Source organism: Kogia breviceps, chromosome 17, assembly GCF_026419965.1.
Source record: "Kogia breviceps isolate mKogBre1 chromosome 17, mKogBre1 haplotype 1, whole genome shotgun sequence".
In the NCBI taxonomy this organism is placed as follows: domain Eukaryota; kingdom Metazoa; phylum Chordata; class Mammalia; order Artiodactyla; family Physeteridae; genus Kogia; species Kogia breviceps.
The window spans coordinates 55,967,323-55,988,578 of NC_081326.1; the positions used below are offsets into that span (position 1 = coordinate 55,967,323).

At 37.6% G+C, this 21,256-nt stretch overlaps 1 protein-coding gene across 5 annotated transcripts in view; it reads right to left on the minus strand.

Moving 5' to 3' along the window:
- Positions 1-21,256, minus strand: part of TRPS1 (transcriptional repressor GATA binding 1) — a 258,297-nt gene that overhangs the window by 180,037 nt on the left and 57,004 nt on the right. For all 5 annotated transcript variants that reach the window (XM_059042645.2, XM_059042651.2, XM_059042650.2 and 2 more), the window contains one exon: positions 14,964-16,090. In XM_059042645.2, coding sequence (XP_058898628.1) covers positions 14,964-16,090 — 1,127 coding nt within the window. The remainder of the gene's footprint in view (positions 1-14,963; positions 16,091-21,256) is intronic.

A 21,256-nucleotide genomic window follows, 5' to 3' on the forward strand; every position in this document is an offset into this window, starting at 1 on the left:
ATGTTCCTATTTTATGGAAGCAAAATTCAAAGGTATTAAGACATGTAACAAAATCTCAGCCAATGCTTGTTGAGAGTACTTAATTTGGTACATGATTATCTTCTTGTGATTAACAGCTTACATTTGGTTGAATAAATATGGATATTTAACTTCTACTTTTTACAGGAGGTTGTTTTCAATCTTTTGTCCTATTTTTCTTCATGAAGTAGGAAAGATAATAGGAAATACAATAAATGAAAAATAATTTGATGATGAATTGACCATAAAAATATTAAAATGAATTTTTCTCAAGTGAAAGAAGCCTAACTCTTAAGGAGAGAATATACAGGATGACAAGTAAGAATCTTGCCACCAAAGTCAAGGCCAGAAAACAAAAATGGAATTAAGATCACAGAGGACAATAAACAAGACTCAAAATATAGAACCTAGAACCTCTGGGAACCTCATTCAGAGAACCTTCCTACCGTAACTATATTTGAATATGAAACAATGGAAGACAAATGGCTAAACTCAAAAACTGTACCCCCAAATTGTTAGCTTAGCTTTCATGAAGCTCGATCAGACAGATGAAAATGGATTTATCAGAAATGAAAGTTAAACGTAAATGAACAAACAACCTTTAGGGAGCATTCACAAGCTCTGATTGACTTTCACCCCAAGACAGTTCTAATGAGCTCACTACCCACTGTGGCAGACAGTTTATAGTTTCCCTGACTTGGTGGGGTCTCTGCTTGAAAACTGTGATGGTGTCCCTGCCCATAAATTAAGACTATACATGGCCGCTAATACTTCTATCAAAGTACAAAACAATTCCAAAGAACAAACATTCCCAAGAATTACAGTGACGTTATTTCAAGAAATAAAGACAATTAATTCTAGGGCAACGAGGAAAAAGTTTTAACATACAAGAGAAGAAGTGCGAGGCTCTAGAGCACCACGTGACAAAATTATTTTAAAACAGCAGATTCATAGTTCTATTGGAGAAGCAATTTAGTTCACTTAAAAGTAAGACTCTAGAACCAGAATGCCTAAGTTTCAAGCTTGGCTCTGTATTTTACTATATATGTGACTTTGGATAATTTACTGAAACTGCCTCAGTTTCCTCACCTGCAAAATGAAAATAATAGTGCCTTTAGTATGAGTTAACCAATATAAATCCTAAAATTAAATAAAGCCCCCCCTTCTGTGTGAATCTGTATTCTGCACTCTATTCAAAGGGGCTAGAACTTACCAACTGGCATTTTGGTATCATTCTTTTCCACTCCCCCAGGTACTTAACCATGACAGACATCTTTCTTAAAACCATGCTTATTTCCTAGAAGATCCTTTGTTTTAAGACATTACCATGTAAAATATATTTTTTGCCTTTTCTGCTTCACCTAGTGGTGTTCAATGGCCTGAAAGATGGAGCAGTTTAGCAGTTAACTTAATTGTCAAGCCTTATTCTTTTTTCAATAATAGTAGTCAGACCGATAATCTTAAAATTCTGAATAACAAAGACAGAAACGGTATTACCTGTGTTTTCCTGAAGTCTTCAGAGGTAGGGATGCTTTTGTAAGTGTATTCAGGAAGGTGGTTTAGAACCATAATATATCTAGTAATATATCTCAGTAATTACGATTCTGTGCCTTCAATATCTACTTACTCTGCAATCTAGAAATGTCCTTGAGCCAACCTATTCTTTCACCAAAAAAACACGAATACATCCAACCTTTAACTGGTATTTGACTGACATGCCCTCCTAAATATACAAGGAGTTCTCGGTGTGTCCTGTCTAGGCAATGAATTCATCACAACGTATCACTCTGAAACAAGGTGTCAGGGGGCTTCCAGGTTTTCTGGTTTCAAGTTCCTGCCCCAACGGACAACTCCCTGACTCCTTACAGGTCTCGGCAAGAGCTGTTCAGATCTGCCCACAGAGGAGCTCTTATTCTGACTGATCAAGGCAAAACCTTCCGTGATACAGGTGCTGGAGGACTGTCCGAATGCAGAGGACGGTGAGGCAGGGTGTAAAGCAGAAAGGAGCCAGAAACTGCAGAGATAAGTTTTCAGTGAGAACCAGGTTTTACATTGAAAAGAAAAACACATACTAACAGGAAGGATATTAAAATGAGGTGGCAATAACAAGCTCGACGCACACACCTTTTCTTTTGAAGACTTCAAAGCACTCACACATATGTGATCTCACATTCCACTGAGGTATAAAGCCCATTTTATAGATAAGTAAAATGAAGAAAGTGCCTTGCCCATTTAGTCTACATCAAGTCAAGAATACAGGGCTTCTACCTTCCAGACTGATGTTCTATTTTTCTATCCTCGGTTGCCTGAATTTTTAACTTTATACAAAAATAAAATTACTGACAATACTGACAATGAAAAATGAGGGCTAAAAATTGAAAACATGAGGGGAAGGGAAAGGTCTTCTAACTGACAGAAGTGAGAGTGACTGCAGCAATGGTTTGCAAAACAGGTTGCAAGCAGTGCTGCAACTGAAGGAGTTTCTTAGCAATACAGATTCCAGGGCCTCTCAGTTGCCCTATTGAAGATCTGAGTCTTCTGGGCATAACTTGAGAATCTGAATTTTTAGTAAGGTCTTCAGGGGACACCCATGTAGGGACCAGTCACAAACTACATAGTAGATATATCCCGGTTCAAAACAACTGAATGAACACACTCAAGACATCCTCTACCCCCTGTGACTCTAATAAAACACAGGTAATGTCCTTACTATCTTTGTTATTCAGAATCATAAGATTCTGAGTGTGACTCCTATTAATGAAAAGAGAGTAAAGCTTGACAATTAAGCAGTAAACTGCTAAACTGCTCCATCTTTCAGGCCATTGAACACCCTGAGGTGAAGCAGAAAAGGCAATTTGCTGCATAATATTCTAGAGAACTGAAGGACTTCTTTCTCCATATAATAGTCATCAAATAAATGATAGGAAATATATTAAAAAGACAACATCACTGTACTTTCAAAAGCTGGGAGCAACATGAACTTGTCAATCACCTATGCTAACATCTACAGCAGTGCTTCTTAAACTCTAACATGCAGAAGAATCATCTGGGAATCTTGTTAAGATTCAGATTCAGATTCTGGAAATCTGGGGTGGGACCCAATAGTCTCTATTTCTGACAGAATCCCAGATGCTGATGCTGTTGGTTCCCATACCACACCTTAAATAAGAAAAGTCATGGTCAGAAATACGTCGATGAGTATTAAATTGGAATGAACTCTCAGTATATATACTCAGTACTTGACAGAACATTCCCAAATGAATTCTTTATGATGAGCAACATCGTCTTCCCTCTTAAAGCACATACTCCCACCTCTGAAAGTCAACCCTAACAGCTTTATAAGCTCAAACTATAAACATGACATCGTCAAGCATAATCCCCAAATACTCATTCATCTTCTTTATTTCACTGTTTGGGGATCCACTGTTCGGAGTCTTTTAGTATTCTTTAGTTCTAGGCCATTTATATATATATTATTCTACAACAATCACACATAGTACCTATTTCCATCCCTACTTCATACAATAAGAACGTGAAGCACAGACAAGTCAATTCATAAAATAATATGGAGCACGTGATGCAGTATTTTAGCTCGTGTCCATAGTTATTCTTGCATGTATGCTGTTTGGTAGTTGATGCAATACTACTAGCTTGTTCAGGAATTAGTTCCTGAAGATTTGGGTATATTTCTCCTATTTTTGTGGTACACAGGCCCCTCACTGCTGTGGCCTCTCCCGTTGCAGAGCACAGGCTCTGGACGCGCAGGCCCAGCGGCCATGGCTCATGGGTCCAGCCGCTCCGCGGCACGTGGGATCCTCCCGGACCAGGGCACGAACCCGGGTGCCCTGTATCGGCAGGCGGACTCCCAACCACTGCGCCACCAGGGAAGTCCTGGGTATATTTCTGACTTGTGTCACTCTCAACAATAACTGAAAAGCCCTTCAACTTAATGCCATGTCCCCCCAAAATAGAAAGATTATTTTAATGCCTAGTATAAGAAACATTACTGAAGAATAAAAGTTTAGTCATTGAGAAACTACATTAGTTTGGACTCTGCTCTAACCTACTGAATACATTTCATTTTATCAACATTAATATGAAAACCTCAAAAGGTTCAGGGAGTTTTCTCTTCATTTTTCAAGACCCACCTTAACTACCTTCTCATCCATAAAGACTTCCCAAATGACTCAAACCCAAGAGTAAACCTACCATCCTCTGAGCTGCTCTGAAACTCTGTCATCCAGAGGATTTTTTTCACATTGCATTTTATTAAAATGAATGGCCTTTGATTTAAGTGATGGCAGAAAAAGATTTATTTCATCATTTATAAAGCTCTCATTTACCAAATAATCATGTATGTCTTACTTTACAGTTATATTGTAATTGCCTTAAAATCAAGATCAAAGCCCACACATCTCTATATCCCTTCCAGCTCCACCCAGAACATCCAGACAGTCAGTAAATATCTACTTAATAACCAAAGGAATGAACCACCACAGCTCTGGTAATGCTAGACTTAATATGTAAAGTCATAAAGCAGCAGAGAAATATTAAGAAGTACACAGATATTTTGCAGATGGTATATTTTGAATGGTTCTCTGAATAAACTCTTCATTATTTAAAAACTCCTAGGGCTTCCCTGGTGGCGCAGTGGTTGCGAGTCCGTCTGCCGATGCAGGGGACGCGGGTTCGTGCCCCGGTCCGGGAAGATCCCACGTGCCGCGGAGCGGCTGGGCCCGTGAGCCATGGCCGCTGAGCCTGCACGTCCAGAGCCTGTGCTCCGCAACGGGAGAGGCCACAACAGTGAGAGGCCCGCGTACAGAAAAAAAAAAAAAAAAAAAAAAAAAAAACCTCCTAGAACTTCTAGCTACATTATGCCCAACTAATTTAAAAGACACTGCAAATATATTTGCATTAATTTAAATTCTATGCTCTGCTGCCAACTGGATAGCAAACATTCTCTTCATGCTACCTGAGGAAAGAAGATGTCAGTCTGTAGATCTCCCTACCATTATCGGTGCCAGATAAAATACAGGATGCCCAGTTAAATGTGAATTTCAGATAATAAACAAATAATATTTTAGTATGAGTATGTCCCATACAATGTTTGGGACATACTTACATAAAATCTCAATTTTTCCAGTGCAAAACTTTAGACAATGAACACAATCAACTTTGATAAAAGAGATAATCATCTTTTGCCTCCAGAAAAAATGACGTCAAGCTGCATAGAAAAACCAAATTGTACCTAATTCAAGTGACTTAAAATTTCTTTGAGAAAAGATGTTTTATTCCTTATCCTACTTGACAGAATTCTTATGTGCTATAAAAAAGCATTTATTTCAGATCCATTCATATTTCAATACCTTTTATCCTAGCAGTAGCATTTTACTCATTAGTAGAGATTAAAAATTATTTTCATAATTCATAAAGAACTGAGGTTTTCTAGATTCTAGAAAAAAATCAGCTAAAAGTGCTAGAATTTTTTTTTTTTTTTTTTGGTACGCGGCCTCTCACAGTTGTACTGTTGTGGCCTCTCCCGTTGCGGAGCACAGGCTCCGGACGCGCAGGCTCAGCGTCCATGGCTCACGGGCCCAGCCGCTCTGCGGCATGTGGGATCTTCCCGGACCGGGGCACGAACCCGTGTCCCCTGCATCAGCAGGCGGATTCTCGACCACTGCGCCACCAGGGAAGCCCCCACCCCACCTCTTAAAACAGTTTCTCCGAGTGATTTCCCTCACAGTCCTATGAAGGCTATAATAAGGCCTTTACCTCAGGAGCTTCGAATGAGGAAAATGGTGTGATTCCAGGCAGCGATAGCTCTTGACGGTTTCTCCTACCTTGTGTGGGGTTGAGACAGACGCCTTTCTTTCCCTCTGAGTCAAATGCGGTAAACACTGACCCAGTGTTTACGCCGGCCTCTCGCTGTCGCGGCCCCTCCCGTTGCGGAGCACAGGCTCCGGACGCGCAGGCGCAGCGGCCATGGCTCACGGGCCCAGCCGCTCCGCGGCACGTGGAATCCTCCCGGACCGGGGGCACGAACCCGTGTCCCCACATCGGTAGGCGGAGTCTCAACCACTGCGCCACCACGGAAGCCCAAGGTGCTAGTCTTTTGCTCTACTCAGATAATATTTCTGTATTTCGATTTTCATAACAAACAGCTCACAGTATTTGTGGAGTCAGCTCTAAACAATGCTTTGCTTTTTTCCTTTTAATGTTAACTTCCAGAGATTTATGCCATGACTTAAAAAGCTCTCCTTCACCGAATAACTGTATTTCACTTTCAATAGTTTTAACCATAGTTTTGCTTCTTCAATGACTAAATGGACATCAAAGTAAATGAATAAATTATAAATACTAATCAATTAAGACTTCAAAGGTATTTTTTGGTAATTATGGAAACAAATACCTACAGATAAATTATCACAAAGGAAGAGTAAATGAAGTGATTTAATTTAAATATAGTTCAGTATATGTGACAACTAATTAGTCATTTTTTGTGTCATAAGAGTCTACAGGTGTGGCACTTGAGGTCACTGGCACTGCTGAATGTTGGAATGAAAAGCATCTGAAGAGAGTATTTGAGGGACAAAAACAGAAAAGGAATTACAGATGTATAGATGGGTAACCGATAATCAACTTTTAAAAGCTGAAAGTTTAATATTCAGCCTTAGTCAAGTGCCAAGGAGTAGTCTACAAAATATAATCTAAGGAAAATTGAAATTCTGAATGAATAAGATTCCATTCAATCCACTCATCTTGTATATATATATATATATATATATATATATTTTTTGTGTGTGTGTGTGTGGTACGCGGGCCTCTCACTGCGGTGGCCTCTCCCGTTGCAGAGCACAGGCTCCAGACGCGCAGGCCCAGCGGCCATGGCCCACGGGCCCAGCCACTCAACGGCATGTGGGATCTTCCCGGACCGGGGCACGAACCCGCACCCCCCGCATCAGCAGGCGGACTCCCAACCACTGCGCCACCAGGGAAGCCCCTCATCTCGTATTTTTATACTGAAATAATCTTATGAGTATTTACTCATTTGGAATAACTGGGTTCTTTTAGAAGGGTGTGGGGTGATTTCACCTTCACGTGGTAGAAGAAAACACAACTAATGTCATAGCTGAAAAATCTCAATTTATGATTCACTTTCAAAAAGAAGATATCCCTACCAAACATTCAAAACAGAAAAATAAATCCTCCCATGAAATAGAAAGTAAACAAGAAAAGGGAAATAAATTATATAATATGAAATGTAAACCATGGCTAAAATTTATCTTATTCCAAGACTCGATAACTGTTCCTATATAAAGTCTTCAGGACCATTAAATCTGAAATTTCTAATAAATAATGTATCCAAATAAAGGTAGTGCAATTGTGGGTTGTTTTCTTGATGGACTATAATACCTTGGGTAACTTTCTGTCTCACAATGGGAATTTTCAACTTGAACAGTGATGTCCATTTCAAGGTTTTACCGGCAACTGATTTATTAGGTATTGTTTAAAAGAAAATGACACATAAAATATACAAATCTAGATGTAACCATCTTGGTACTCACCCTTTTAGAAACTCTGTACTAATACACTGTGTACTTAGCTTTTTCAGATGTGCTGATAATTAAGTGCTTATCATAAAATCTATTCTTCAGAACTAGCAGAGCACACAGTTCATGTTCCTTCCCAGAGCTCTTTTAAGGTAGAAATTGTGCAGTAGCTACGTTAATTTAATCAGCTACTGCATCCAATGTTATTTCCTTTAGCCCGAGATATATATTTTATGTCTAAAATATTCAAACACTGTTTAAAAAATTTTAACATTCATAAATCCCTAAACAGATGCTTATCATCACATACACTACCAAAAAATATGTACGTTTTTCCACATTCTAGTCAATTAGGTAGATAATGACTATATCATTGATTTTCAAGTAGTTTTTTAATAATAAGGGAAGTTGGGCTTCCCTGGTGGCGAAGTGGTTGAGGGTCCACCTGCCGATGCAGGGGACACGGGTTTGGGCCCCGGTCCAGGAGGATCCCACATGCCGCGGAGAGGCTGGGCCCCTGAGCCATGGCCGCTGAGCCTGTGCATCCGGAGCCTGTGCTCCGCAACAGGAGAGGCCACAGCAGTGAGAGGCCCGCGTACCACAAAAAAAAAAATAATAATAATAAGGGAAGTTGACTATTTATTCAAATGTTTATTGGATATGTATATTGATGAGAACTGATGCCTCATTTTTATTTTAAAATTTTATCGTGTAATATTAATCGCACACGTGTACACATACATATATACACATTCATATCCAGGTTTAGCAAAAAATGAAAATGAACATAATCATAGAATCAAAATATGATTGATATATGTATATATGCTTTATCTATATATAGAGAGATACAGAGTGACAAAGAGTCTATGTACACAAATATATATATATATATATATATATATATATATACAAAGAAAGAATGATATATTTATGGAGGGAAAATAATGTTTATGGTACAGTTCAATATATGTATATGAAGGTAACAAATACACATAGTGTATACATATATAAATATATATGAATATATGTATACAGTTTTGTTTTGCTAGTTTTTATGAACTTCTTTTATGAACTTCTAAGAAATGGTATGAAGCTATAAATAGTTGTCTTTGATTTGTTTTTATTTGGTCAAAATTATATTTGTAAGACATCCAGTTGTATTCAACTGTCATTTATTCAAATTCACTATTGTATAATATTCCACTGTATGACAAACCTATAAGTTACTTAACTAACCTCTTATGTATAGGTGAGGTTTTTTTCTTATTTGTTTGCTTTTTAATTTTTGTTTCGGTTGTTTTGCTCTTTAAAAAATACTACTTTGAACATTTTTGCACACGTTTCCTAGTGCTCCCACACAAGAAGTTTTCTTCTGAAGAGTGAAATTACATGGTCTTTGGGTATACGAGCATCTGATATTGCCAGAATTTGCTAAATTCACTTTATAAAATCATAAGTACTGGCAATTTTTATCCTTTTTTTAATCCATTATATATTTTTTGTCTTAACACCTATGTTTCCTGGAATAAATAAAATGACCTCATTTTTTTCCTTGGTTAATATTTGCGTTGTGTGATTTCATCTATCCTTATCTTTCTGCTATGGACGTCTGATTTAATTACACTGAGTATAAGGGTATGTTCTATGTGATACTGTTTTTTTGAAATCTGATTTCTTATTGGCTTAGTATGTGTCAAATTTTATAAGCATTTTATATCTGCTTGAAACGCATGTACATTCTCTAATCGCTGGGTGTAGAATTTATGTATTTTAATTAAATCAAGTTAAAAAAAAAACCCAGGGAGTTCCCTGGTGACCTAGAGGTTAGGATTCTGGGCTTTCACTGCCATGGCCCAGGTTCAATCCCTGGTCAGGGAACTGAGATCCCGCAAGCCACACAGCACTGCCAAGATAAATAAATAAATAAATAAATAAATAAATAAATAAATAAGTTTCTTAATTTGCTGCTCAAATATTTTACATTTTGAAAAATTTTTTTCTGTTCAACCCTTAATAAGGGAGGTTTCCTAAAATGTACTACTGTGATTGTGGTTTGTCATATTTTCCCTGTAGTTCTTGATCAATTTTTGCTTTACATATATATTCATTTATATTTATAATTTATATATTTGTAATTATTATATCTCCCTGATGAACTGAACCTCTTATCATTAGTAATGATTTTTGTCTTAGGGTCTAAATTGTGTGATATTAATAAAGCTACCTCAATTTTTCTTTGGTTTATATTTGCACCTATAACTTAGTCTATTTTGCTCTTTCAAACTCTCCATAGCCTTATGCTTTGAGTGTATAATCTATAAACAGCTTATAGTTAATTTTTTTTTTTAATACGTCTGATAATATCTTTTAAGTGGAAAGTTTAACCCCCACAGATTCATTAAGATTTTTGATATCTGGACTTTTTTTTTTTTACCATCTTCCTTTAAAAATTCTATTTGTCTACTTTTTCCCAAGTATCCTCTAAAAAAGGATACATTAAAAAAAGATTGAATTTTATGGGTGTTATTTATTTTGTTGTCCATTTTTCTCCTCTATAGCTTTGGAAGTTATGTACTCATTTCCTACTCTTTCATTAGTTATCCCTAAAGTTATCAAAATATGCATAACAAAGTCCTAACTCACTAACTCCAGACAATTCAAGCACTTTAGAACACCTTAATTCTGATCAATCTCCCTGCAAACTCACATAATAGTGTTGCCCAATAACTCAGTCTATCCCTTTTTAACTGCATAAATTAGGCATGCTATGGCTGGTGAGACTTACTCACAGTTCCCTGGTCTTTGTTTATGTGAAAATGTCTTTGCTCTTATTTTTGGAAGGTAGTTTTGACAGGCAGGCAATACTAGGTTGACTTTTTTTTTCCTTCAAAACTGAATAGTATTCCTCCATCTTCTGGTTTCCATTGTGGCTGAGAAAAAGTCTACTGTTAACCTAATAGTCTTTTCTGAATAGTTGAGCTGTTGTTTCTCTTTAGCTGCTCTAAGGAACCTCTCTGCCTTAGCATTTCAATTTTTACTACAAGATGTCTATGACTGAATTTATTTGTATACAGATGGCCCCCAACTTATGATGGTCTGACTTACAATCTTTCAACCTTAGGATGGTGCAAAAACCATATGCAGTCAGTAGAAACCGTACTTTGAATTTTGAATTTAGATCTTTTACTGGGCTAATAATATGCAGGATACATGGTACAATACTGTCTCATGATTCTGGGTCAAAGCAGGGAACCCCAGCTCCCAGTCAGCCACATGATCAGGAGGGGAAAAAAGCAATACATTTACAACCAATCTGTACCAAGACAACCATTCTGGTTTTCACTTTCAGTATAGTATTCAATAAATCACATAAGATAGTCAACACTTTATTATAAAATAGGCTTTGTGTTAAAAGATTTTTCTCAACTATAGGGTACAAGTGTTCTGAGCAATTTAAGTTAAGCTAGGCTAAGCTATGATTTCAGTAGGTTAGTTGTAATAAATGCATTTTTGATTTACATTATTTTCAACTTATACTGGGTTTATTGGGACATAAACCCATCGTAAGTCGAGGAAGATCTACATATTCTGCTCAGTGTAAGCTATCTGATTTTGTATCTGTGTGTTTATGTCTTTCATCAGTTTTAAGACTTCATCTGCCATTATCCTCTCAAATATTGATTGCTTATCTTCCATTCAATATTCTTTTCTTCTGGGACTCTAATTAGATGCATGTCAGAACAGCTTCTTGTATTTTCATATCTTAATATCCACTTTTGATATTTTCCATCCCCTTCCCCTCTCTTAAGTATTCTGGCTAATATCTTCAGATTTAACTTCTGATTAACTCATTTGCTAATATATTACTTAACTTATCCATATGTTTTAAATTTCAATAATTAGATTGTCCACTCAAAAATGCTATTTTCTTTTTTGAATATTCCTGGTTATTTATAGTAGTTTGTAGCTATCTCATGTAGCTTTATCAATTTATAAGTGTAATTTTCATTTCTTTAAACATTTATTAATTATTATTTTCTAAATGAAAACTGCTGATCTGAAGTTCCTGGGTATCTTAAGCTATTATTTGCTTTTCCTACTGATTTCACATGTGATTTACATCCACACTCATATGGTAAACTGTTGTAATGTGGAAGCTCATATAAGGTTTATCTTAAGCCAAACGCAACATGGAGGTGAAAACTGGAGTATTTTCCTGGAGATAAATCTGTGTTTACTTCTGACAGGAGTCAGAGGAAGGCAGTAATGTCAAATCACATTGGCCAAGTTCAAGGTGCCAGTTTACAGTGAAACCCATGGATTCAACACCCTCTCTCTGCCAGTGACTCTGGGCTTAGTCTCAATATAACTGCAGTATCAATGTCAGCATTTTTCATCCATGAAAACTTGCATTCCCTGCTTGCTCTCCCCAGTCTGGGTTTAGCTCACTTTTGGTGAAGGGGTGAAGAGAAAAGCTTCAGAACTTTCACTTAATTCATGGAAGTCTAACAAGTCACTAAGAAATTATGTTTTATCTGGTATAGTTGCTTTGTAAGGAGGTATTCCTCCCACAACTCCAGAAACACAAAGTTATAACACTGAATATGTTGTTTAGGAGAAAGGTAGTCAATTAGAGAATGGGTACACTGGTTAATTAAATAATATATAATAAAAGAAATGGAGTGTGAGAAACAAACATGACTGGAATATAACAATTGTCATGACGTGAACTACGGGGTATCATAAGTAAATATGAAACATAAAGAAAGGAGAACTGGCCAAGTTTCACTTACTAAGTGGATAATGTTGGCAGTTCAACTCAAGTTAAACTGGTTCTTTAGGAAAATGCCCATGGAATGAAATCCACACTGAGGTTTTTCTCTGATAGTTTTAAATCAACTCTCTTGCTTCTTAGCTGTAGTTATTTTATAGCTACATGATTTCACACATTGTACAGCTCTCCGTTGGTGCTATCTTTTTTAGTACACTATAAGTCTTGTACATAAAGTACTCAAAAGTCTAGAATATTCCCCAGTAATAACAGAATTGTGGTAAAAGTTTCCCAACATGAATAATATGAATAAATATAAATTTAACTAGAAAGATAGTATTGTGATGTGGTAAATTTCTCTCCTCCTACACTAACTTCAAAATGTAGCATTTGGGGGAAGTGCTTTGATAGCAGATTAAGTTTTCAACATTCATGTGACTATCTGTTTTCACATCCCTGGAGCCTCCACTGTTCAACTCTCAGTAGAGTTTCTTTATACTTCTTACCAAGCTGTGGCTCCTGAAACAGTAAGTCTCCAAATTTCAAATATTTCTAAAAGAACTCAAGCAGAGCACCTTAAAGGACCTAGGATCACACAAACTACATCAGGTTTTAAGAATAAGGGCGAGCAGATTATAATGACCTAGAGACAAGTGCTGCTGATTATTTTTAATCTAATAAAATACTAAGAAGGTTGACTTAAGTTCAAAATGTACGTTCATTTTGTGTGTCCTCAGAAGGGTTCCAAGACCATACAATAGTCAAAGATTAAATTAAAACTCACCATGGAGATTTCGACTTATTCATGACTACTGTGAAGTCAAAATCTCACAGGAATCTCATTTATTTAAATGTACTCACTGAGCACCTATTACCCATCCTGTCACTACTACACTAAATCATGCAGATACAGCAATTAACAAAATAGGACTAGTCTCTTCCCTCTGGAGCTTACTTTCATTACTGAATATTAATTAAAATCTTAGATTACTCAGTAATATTTTTATTCATATTTATTTCTTAGATTTTTTTTGTTTGCTTAACCAAAACATATGTAATCTCTATTTTTCCAGCCAAGTTTTCAACCAATAGCCTCAGCTTCCTCAAAAAAAGTCACTCATCCAAGGGATCTGGTATCTACATGCATCAGTGTGTGTGTGTGTGTTGGCTAATTTCTTCATGCTTAAAAAAAGCCTCCTCCTTCAAAAAAAGAATGGGTTATCTAATTTCTACATCGCTTAAGAAATGTACATGCACAGTATACACACTAACAAGGCTCGGAAGAAAGCTAATGTCTGCTTGCCCCAGAAATAAATAAGCATGCAGCTAACATCAAAAGAGCCAGAAACACTAACTGCAAGTGTGAACGCATATTTGATCGCAGGACTGTATCTTTCCCAGGGCTGCCCTTATAAATTAAGCAGTGTAAGTCTCAAGGAAGTATTTTCTGAACGTTTAGATCCACTGTGAACATCAGGATGCCCTTCAAATTAACATGTAACATTGTTAGCCTATTGCTGGACATAAACTGCGTCGTTACTGGTGACTGAGAAAACAGACACACACTGGTACTAACGCACAACTTTTTAAAACAATGGGAGGAACTATTTAAAAATCTCTGGATGTGAATATTTAAATAACCAGATTTTTAAACTAGGATATTGAGTCTGCAAATGGAAAAGCCCTTAAAAATAGTAAATAAAGCTCTTGACTTTGATGCTTAGAGGCATGATAACAAGAGTACCCAATTCTCTGGAAGTAATATCTGAATGCACTATGCTACCAGAATTTTGCTAAATCATAAGTTCCATAAGGGCACTATGCTTATGTTCTTTTCTCCTATTTTATAATCAATGCCTGGCACTACGTGTATTTTTGGAGTTAATTGGTTAAGAAATGAATACATAAATGAAATAAAGATATGTATTCTAAACTCATCTCTAGAAAGTATGAAAGATTAATTGGGAAAGTTAATTCTATAACAAGAATAAGATGAAAGTAGAAGGAAAACACTAACACACTCTACATCTATTTACGAATCTGAAACAATGTAAGCAGCTTTACTCACTCAGAGTGTACAGAAACCCAAAGTCATACATATTACAGAATTCTCTGCTTCACCATTACTGTCTGTACGCAAAACAAGGATGTTGCTTAATTTTTTAAAACTAGAAGAATGTCCGATTTCATTTTAAAAGAAAAACGAGCAATGTGTTCTCATGCGGATTGTTTCCCAGTTGGAATAGAGAATAGTACATATTATAGTGGCATCTTTCATTTGGAAGCCGCTCCGTCAAAAATCATGGGCTATGGCGTCATACTTAGCAAGGACAAATAAATGAATTACGGTAACACCATCAGCAATATCAGCATCACTGAGAATTTTAAAATATATTCAGTAGATGGTATAAAACAGGTATGAAACATAAGAGTAAACAGTTTGAAACAAGTGACCAAATTAAAATCTGTGGTTATCACATCTACCAATATAGAATCTGCAGTCGAACATGATCTTGTTCTATAACTGCCCAAGGTCACCACAATCATTCCCAACAATTCTTGGGTCAGCCCTCTGGAGACTTTCTATCATTTTCTCACTGTTTTCCCCCCGTACGGCTTACCTGTAGTGTCGGGAAATCTCTTCTTCCACCTGGGTAATGAAATCACATTTGGTACACGAGTGTTCTTTGCTTTCCTTGACAGCCGGCTGCCCATCCGATCCTTGCAGGTGATTGCCTTCTTGTTTGACGTCCGATGCTTGGGACTCATGCACGCTCTCGTAATGGAAGAGGAGCACGTCCACGTCGGGGGTGGAGAAGGAGCACTGGTGGCACTGGTGTTTGACTCTTGAGCTTCCGGCCGCCCCCGGAGACAAGTGCAAAAGCAAAAGCGCACAGTGGGAGCAATTACTTTTTCTACAAGCAAATGGATAAGTAATTTCTCCAAGGTGCTTTTCTGGGCTGCAAAGACCTCTGGGACAGAATGGACAGTGTTTAATGGTACACTTATGAATGTTATGGAGCTGTTGATAATGACGGAGAAGTGGCCCCACTACAATAACGTCAGGGCCATGGCTTTTGGAATATCTGAAGTCACAGAACTGACAATTGTAGCTCGTGACCATATTATCCTCTGCTCCCTTGCTGGAGAAGTCCTTCTTCTTCGCCCCACTAGAGCCCTTGTCTGCCTTGGTCATTGGCTCCCCTTCTGCACTTTTGGCTAGATCATTCTGATTAATGACGGAGCCCCTGGACAGCTTGTCATTCAATTCTGGGTTAAGGCCACCTGACTGTACTCCTCCATGCTGCTTGCCATAATGTTCTAGCAGCTTAAGTGAGCTTGATGACTCGCAGCTGAAACTACAAAATTTACACCAGTAGTAACTGGTGGCCTCCGTACCATTTTGTCTTGAATCAAGGGGTTTGATGGGCACCGAGTAACCAACAGGCGTGTCATCTCCTGCCTTGACTGTGATCTTGTCCTGCCACTTTCCCAAGTCTCCGGAATCACTGGAGCGAAGTGCAGGGATGGATTTGTTAGAGTTCTTCTCCGAAGGTTTTGCACCCTCAGAGGAGGGGAGAGAAGCTTTTATTTTGTTCGGGTGAGTCTGAAGAAAATGTTGTTCTAGTTCCGTTGATGAGTTGCCCATATAAGTGAAATTGCAGAATTTACAGCGGAAGTACTTGGTGTTTCCTTGGCAATCTGGTGTTTTCCGTCCAATGCCAATGAATGTTCCACCTGAAGTAACCTGGCATGGAAGAAATGGATGTTACTTTAAAGGCATCATTAATTCAGTGCTTTCTGTGGGAGGGAGGAGGTGACACTGCATCCCACATCCAAAAATACAATAGTACTTCTGCTTATTATGAAATCACTTGAATAATCAGAGCCAAAGAAATTCACTCTTCATTACTCAATAGCAACTCTATGAGAGGCTCATTATGCAAAACATTTTTGGTCAAAGTATCTGATGAAGGTAAGTAAGAAAAGGACTATAACTAATACAAAGGATTTAGTAATATATACTTAAAAAAAAAAAAAAAAAAAACCTACGAAGAAGACTCCAAGTTAAAGAGGTTTTACTACTGTCTCCTTCATATCCCATGCCCGCAGAAGCAGCCAAATGACGTGGGGATTTCTTCTCACAAAGCTCAGGGTTGCCATCAAAACCAGGGATAGTTGCTCAGAGATTACTCAACGCAGGTGTCCTTCAAGGAAATCCTCTGTTCAGTTCCTACATCAATAAGGCTGCAAAGATGAAGTCTATCTTTGGGGTAAAATAAAGGTACTAAATGACCACACAAAACGGCCTATGGTTAAAGCCCGAGCGTGCACAATTAGACTGAAAGTAAAATGAAATCATCGGTGGGCTTGAAATCTTGGTGAAGGAGGATCAATGTAAGGAGTTTAAAATGTTTCCCAATCTAGGACAAATGAAATAAAGGAAACCTTCCAGGGCTTTATTTGATTCAGGCTCTGTCTCATAGAAAAGACTCAGCCCCTCCCATGAGCGGGTCATGGGGACAGTCAAGGGCCAAAATAAAATAATATCACCATAAAAATCACCAGAGCTCTGTTTTCTATCCAAAATTATAAAATTGTGTATAGTGTTAGGGCAATCAAGGCCTTCAAAGGGCATTTTATCTAAACCTCTTCTCTGGGTGCACCACGTCAGGCAGCATAACTGAGTGCCACCACCCAGCAGCCAAAATTCACTGTTTAAAAGAGTTTTTGACAGAAATGCTCCAATGGGGGAGAATTTTCCTCTTCCAACAATCAGGGAATTTTTGAATTTTTCCAGCAACCAGATGTAATAGATTAAGCACATGGCATCATCGTGTTCTTCCTTCTTCCACAGCTGCTCAAAAATGACATGTGTGGGGGCTTCCCTGGTGGTGCCGTGGTTGGGAGTCCGCCTGCCGATGCAGGGGACACGGGTTCATGCCCCGGTCTGGGAAGATCCCACGTGCCGCGGAGCGGCTGGGCCCGTGAGCCACGGCCGCTGGGCCTGCGCGTCCGGAGCCTGTGCTCCGCAACGGGAGAGGCCGCAGCGGTGAGAGGCCCGCGTACCGCAAAAAAAAAAAAAAAAAAAAAAAAGAAAAAAGACATGTGTGATCACTGCTCACATCCAAATCACTCCATGAGAAAAGTCTCGAGCGTCTCAAAATCTTTTAAAAGATTCTACTTAATATGCAAATAATATTCCTTTAGCGCACTGAGAGACACAGTTGTTCTCTATGATACAGGACTAAGATTGAAGGCCGTTCTGTCACTTACAGAGAGGTGTGACCTGGATCAAATGACTTAACCTCCCTGCCCAACAGCTTCCTCACTGGGGGCCACCTTTAAACTTACCTCCAATATTACAGTTGGAGGAAATGTGCATGTACACATCAACAGCTCATTTACTGTACATTGAAATTAATAAATTATGAAGTTCTCCCACAGCCGTTAATCAAAGGATGACAGTGTTCCACTTTAAACAGTGTCTATATCCACCATGGAAAACACCCAGATTTCAGTCTGTTGACAGCAGACCATTATCTAAGCAGAAGGGCAAGAATGGGGGCGCCCTCCCAGGCAGCAACCTGACAATTAATCACTGGTGTAAAGGATGTCAAAGCCAGATGACACAAGATTAAGTCTAACACCATTATAACCTAACACTTTAGTGACCAAAGCAAATAAAATTTGCACTGAAATGTAATGCATAATATTGCAAAATTCATCCATTTCCCAATTCGCTAGAGGTGAGAAGAACCTGTTTTCAAAAACAAAATGAACCTTCCAATGGGATGCCACCTACTCAGGTACTTGGTTCAGGAACTTCAACTTGAATCAAAAGGAGCAAATTCAGAACTATCCCAGCCTTCTCTAATGTGAGCAAAGAAAGCTAGTGTACAAGCTCTAGACACGGAAATTTGCTTCTCTGAGCTACCACATTGCTTCAGAGTTGCTGAGTTTCCTTAGTAGAAAATGTTTTGAACTTCTGCTTGTAGACCAGGGATTCCTGAGAAACCATGACACATCATCACTATTTCTTTGCTTTTGCAATCCTCAAGCCTCGTGTTCCATGTCTACACTGAGAGGGCCGAGCAAAGAGCACATACAGTCTTAAGAAAGCCCTAAACTTATGATTTTGAAGGAAATTTAAATTATTATGAAGCATCACAACATCCCTTCCAGTATTTGACATCAACTTTAAGAGTCAGAAGATCCATGCTAAGAAAGACTAGTATCCGGTGAAGAGAACATTTCATACCAAAAATCACCAATAAATCATTTTCATCTGGGATTACTAAGCTACTATGAAAACTGCATTAAATCTTTCAAGTTGCCAGTGTCTACGTGTCTAAAGGTTGTGTCTTCAGCCAACTCCATTGTTTAGGATGCTTTTCATGGTTGTATACTTTATGCTGAAAAGTGCCTTCAGACTACCCACTGCCCTTTCAAAAACCAACCAAGCAACCAAATAACACAAGGATCTAACTTAATGGCAAGAACAAAATTACTGACACTTGTACAGATTATCTATTTGCCTTCCTGGTAAATAGCAATAAATCATATTAGTATTACATATTATTAAAAGCTAATATAATATTAGAATTACATATCTTACATAGTATAAAAGCCAACTTCGGAAAACATAATTACTCAGTGTTCTATTCCTTTTCTCTTTCCAAAATAAGGTTATGAGGTTACATTTGTGGCCATTTCTATGCTATCCCTATGAGAGATGTACCTTAAGTCATGGTGAAATATGACTGTTGTACAATATATCATTTAACTGAACTCTGAATTAAAATATAATTTATTATTTCAGGACACCATACCTAAGACTAAACCATACCCATTTCATGTTCATGACCCACAAATGCTGACTTAAAACAATTCTTCTCTAGGTTAAACCCAAATACACAGCAAGAACAGTTAATGCAAAATCAATGTTTTGCAGCAAGAGTTTATTTAATCTTATTGCCAGGAAACAGCACCTACGCATTCAGAGAATTATTTCAAACTTTCCAAATGGTTGAACCCAGCAAGGAATAGAAAAACTTATTCCCTAGCTATGGCTATACTAAAAAGAGATCACAAGCAGAACAAAGAGTATAAACTTCAGTCTTTCTTCTTTTGCTAACCAGAACTTTAATGATAACCCATAATCCAGTAGGGCCTTTGATACAGATATCCACATTTTAAAGTTCCTATTAAACTGCAAATTCTGTTTGGACTAAAAATTACACCTATTCATTCATCTACTTAGTAGCTACTGGGCATTTAGCTTATGCCTATCTCTGTGACAGACATCAGGATACAACAGTGAAAAGCTAGACCACAACTCTGCTTTCAAATTACTTATATTTTGAGATCAAAATCTGTAGGTAAAATCCTTTATTTATTTGTATTTATCTTTACTTGCATTTGTTTGCTCCCAAGGGAAGCTCTCAAGTTAAATCCTGTAGAAAGACACACTATTTAACCTTCTGGCACCTCAGTTGCATCATCTTTGTGGCTATAAATAATATTGTACACTTTGCCATTTTATAGGATTATCGTGAGGATAAAGTGAGAGAATGCATCCAAAAAGTGATTTGCAAAAGCCTACATCACTGCTGTCCAACAGAACTCTGAGCTGATGGAAACGTTCTGTAGTCTACTCTGTCCAATACGGCAGCCACTAGCTAAGCGCTACTGAACACTTGAAACAGAGCTAGTGCAACTGAAGAACTGATTTTTTAAATTTTAATTTGTCGTTTTTACGAATTTTTCATAAACTTAGTTTTAATGAATTGAAATTTAAATAGCCCCATGTAGCTGGTGAATACCATATCAGACAGCACACTCTATAGTACTATTCACATGAATGGGACTATTATTCAATAAAATGAACTATCTCTGAATTTCTCCCGCCAATGAAATGAAAAGACTAAACAGAAGGGAAAGTGGTAAAGTCAAACTCAAATACTTGTCACCCCTAGTATTCTTAGCTGTAAACGTAAAAGTTCAATTCTGTTGTTATTAAGCTAATGCTTCCATTTACATTCCTTCTTGGACTGAAGGAATGGTATTACGTTCATCTTTGGAAGTAAGCAGGAGCTCAATACACTTTGGTGGAATGAACGAACTAGTTATTGGAGATGTGAAATCTCCCACTTACTTGGGCTACAGGAGCTATGCTAATTCACGGCCCTATTATCATTGACTCAACCTGACATAAGGGCTTCTTCAAAAAACAAGACAAATTGCATCTTTCAACCCCCAAACAAACGACTATGGGGTCACTCGCTTGTGAATTAGATCTATACAGAAACACCCAAGATACCTGTTAAGGCATGAAAAAGAACAAATTTTAAGTTGTTTTTCACTGATTGAGGACTATGATGTCTTTTTATTCTATTTTAACCTCAGTTCTAAAAACTCTTCCTTCCATGTAGTTTGTTCCATGCCTTTCATTTATAATTTATCTACATATGGCTTTTCACAAAAATGTTTCACTACAAAAGTTAAAAATGTAAAAGGTTGGCTTTTTTTCAAGGTCTTTAACCTCAACTTAGCTCTTTCCTCCTAATAATATGGAACAAAAACTAGTAAGAATAGTATCTAAAAGAATATGTCAAAGGGAAAGATCTTTTAAAGCCTCAGAACTCTTAAAATGACACTTTAGCAAATGTACTTATTTTCAATGGAACAAAAAGAGTTGTTTGAACTGAACACAAACTCTTCCTCAGATGTGGTTCATATTCAAGGACTGTAATTGATAGCAACAGAGACAATTAGGAGGGTACTAATTTAAAAGGACTTGAGGTTACGGGCTGATCGTCAAAAAAGTAAAACCACGACTGTAAAAAACTAAGTTGTTAAAAATCACTGTTCAAATACTGAAGTCACAAATAACGTGAAGAAATCTGTCAGG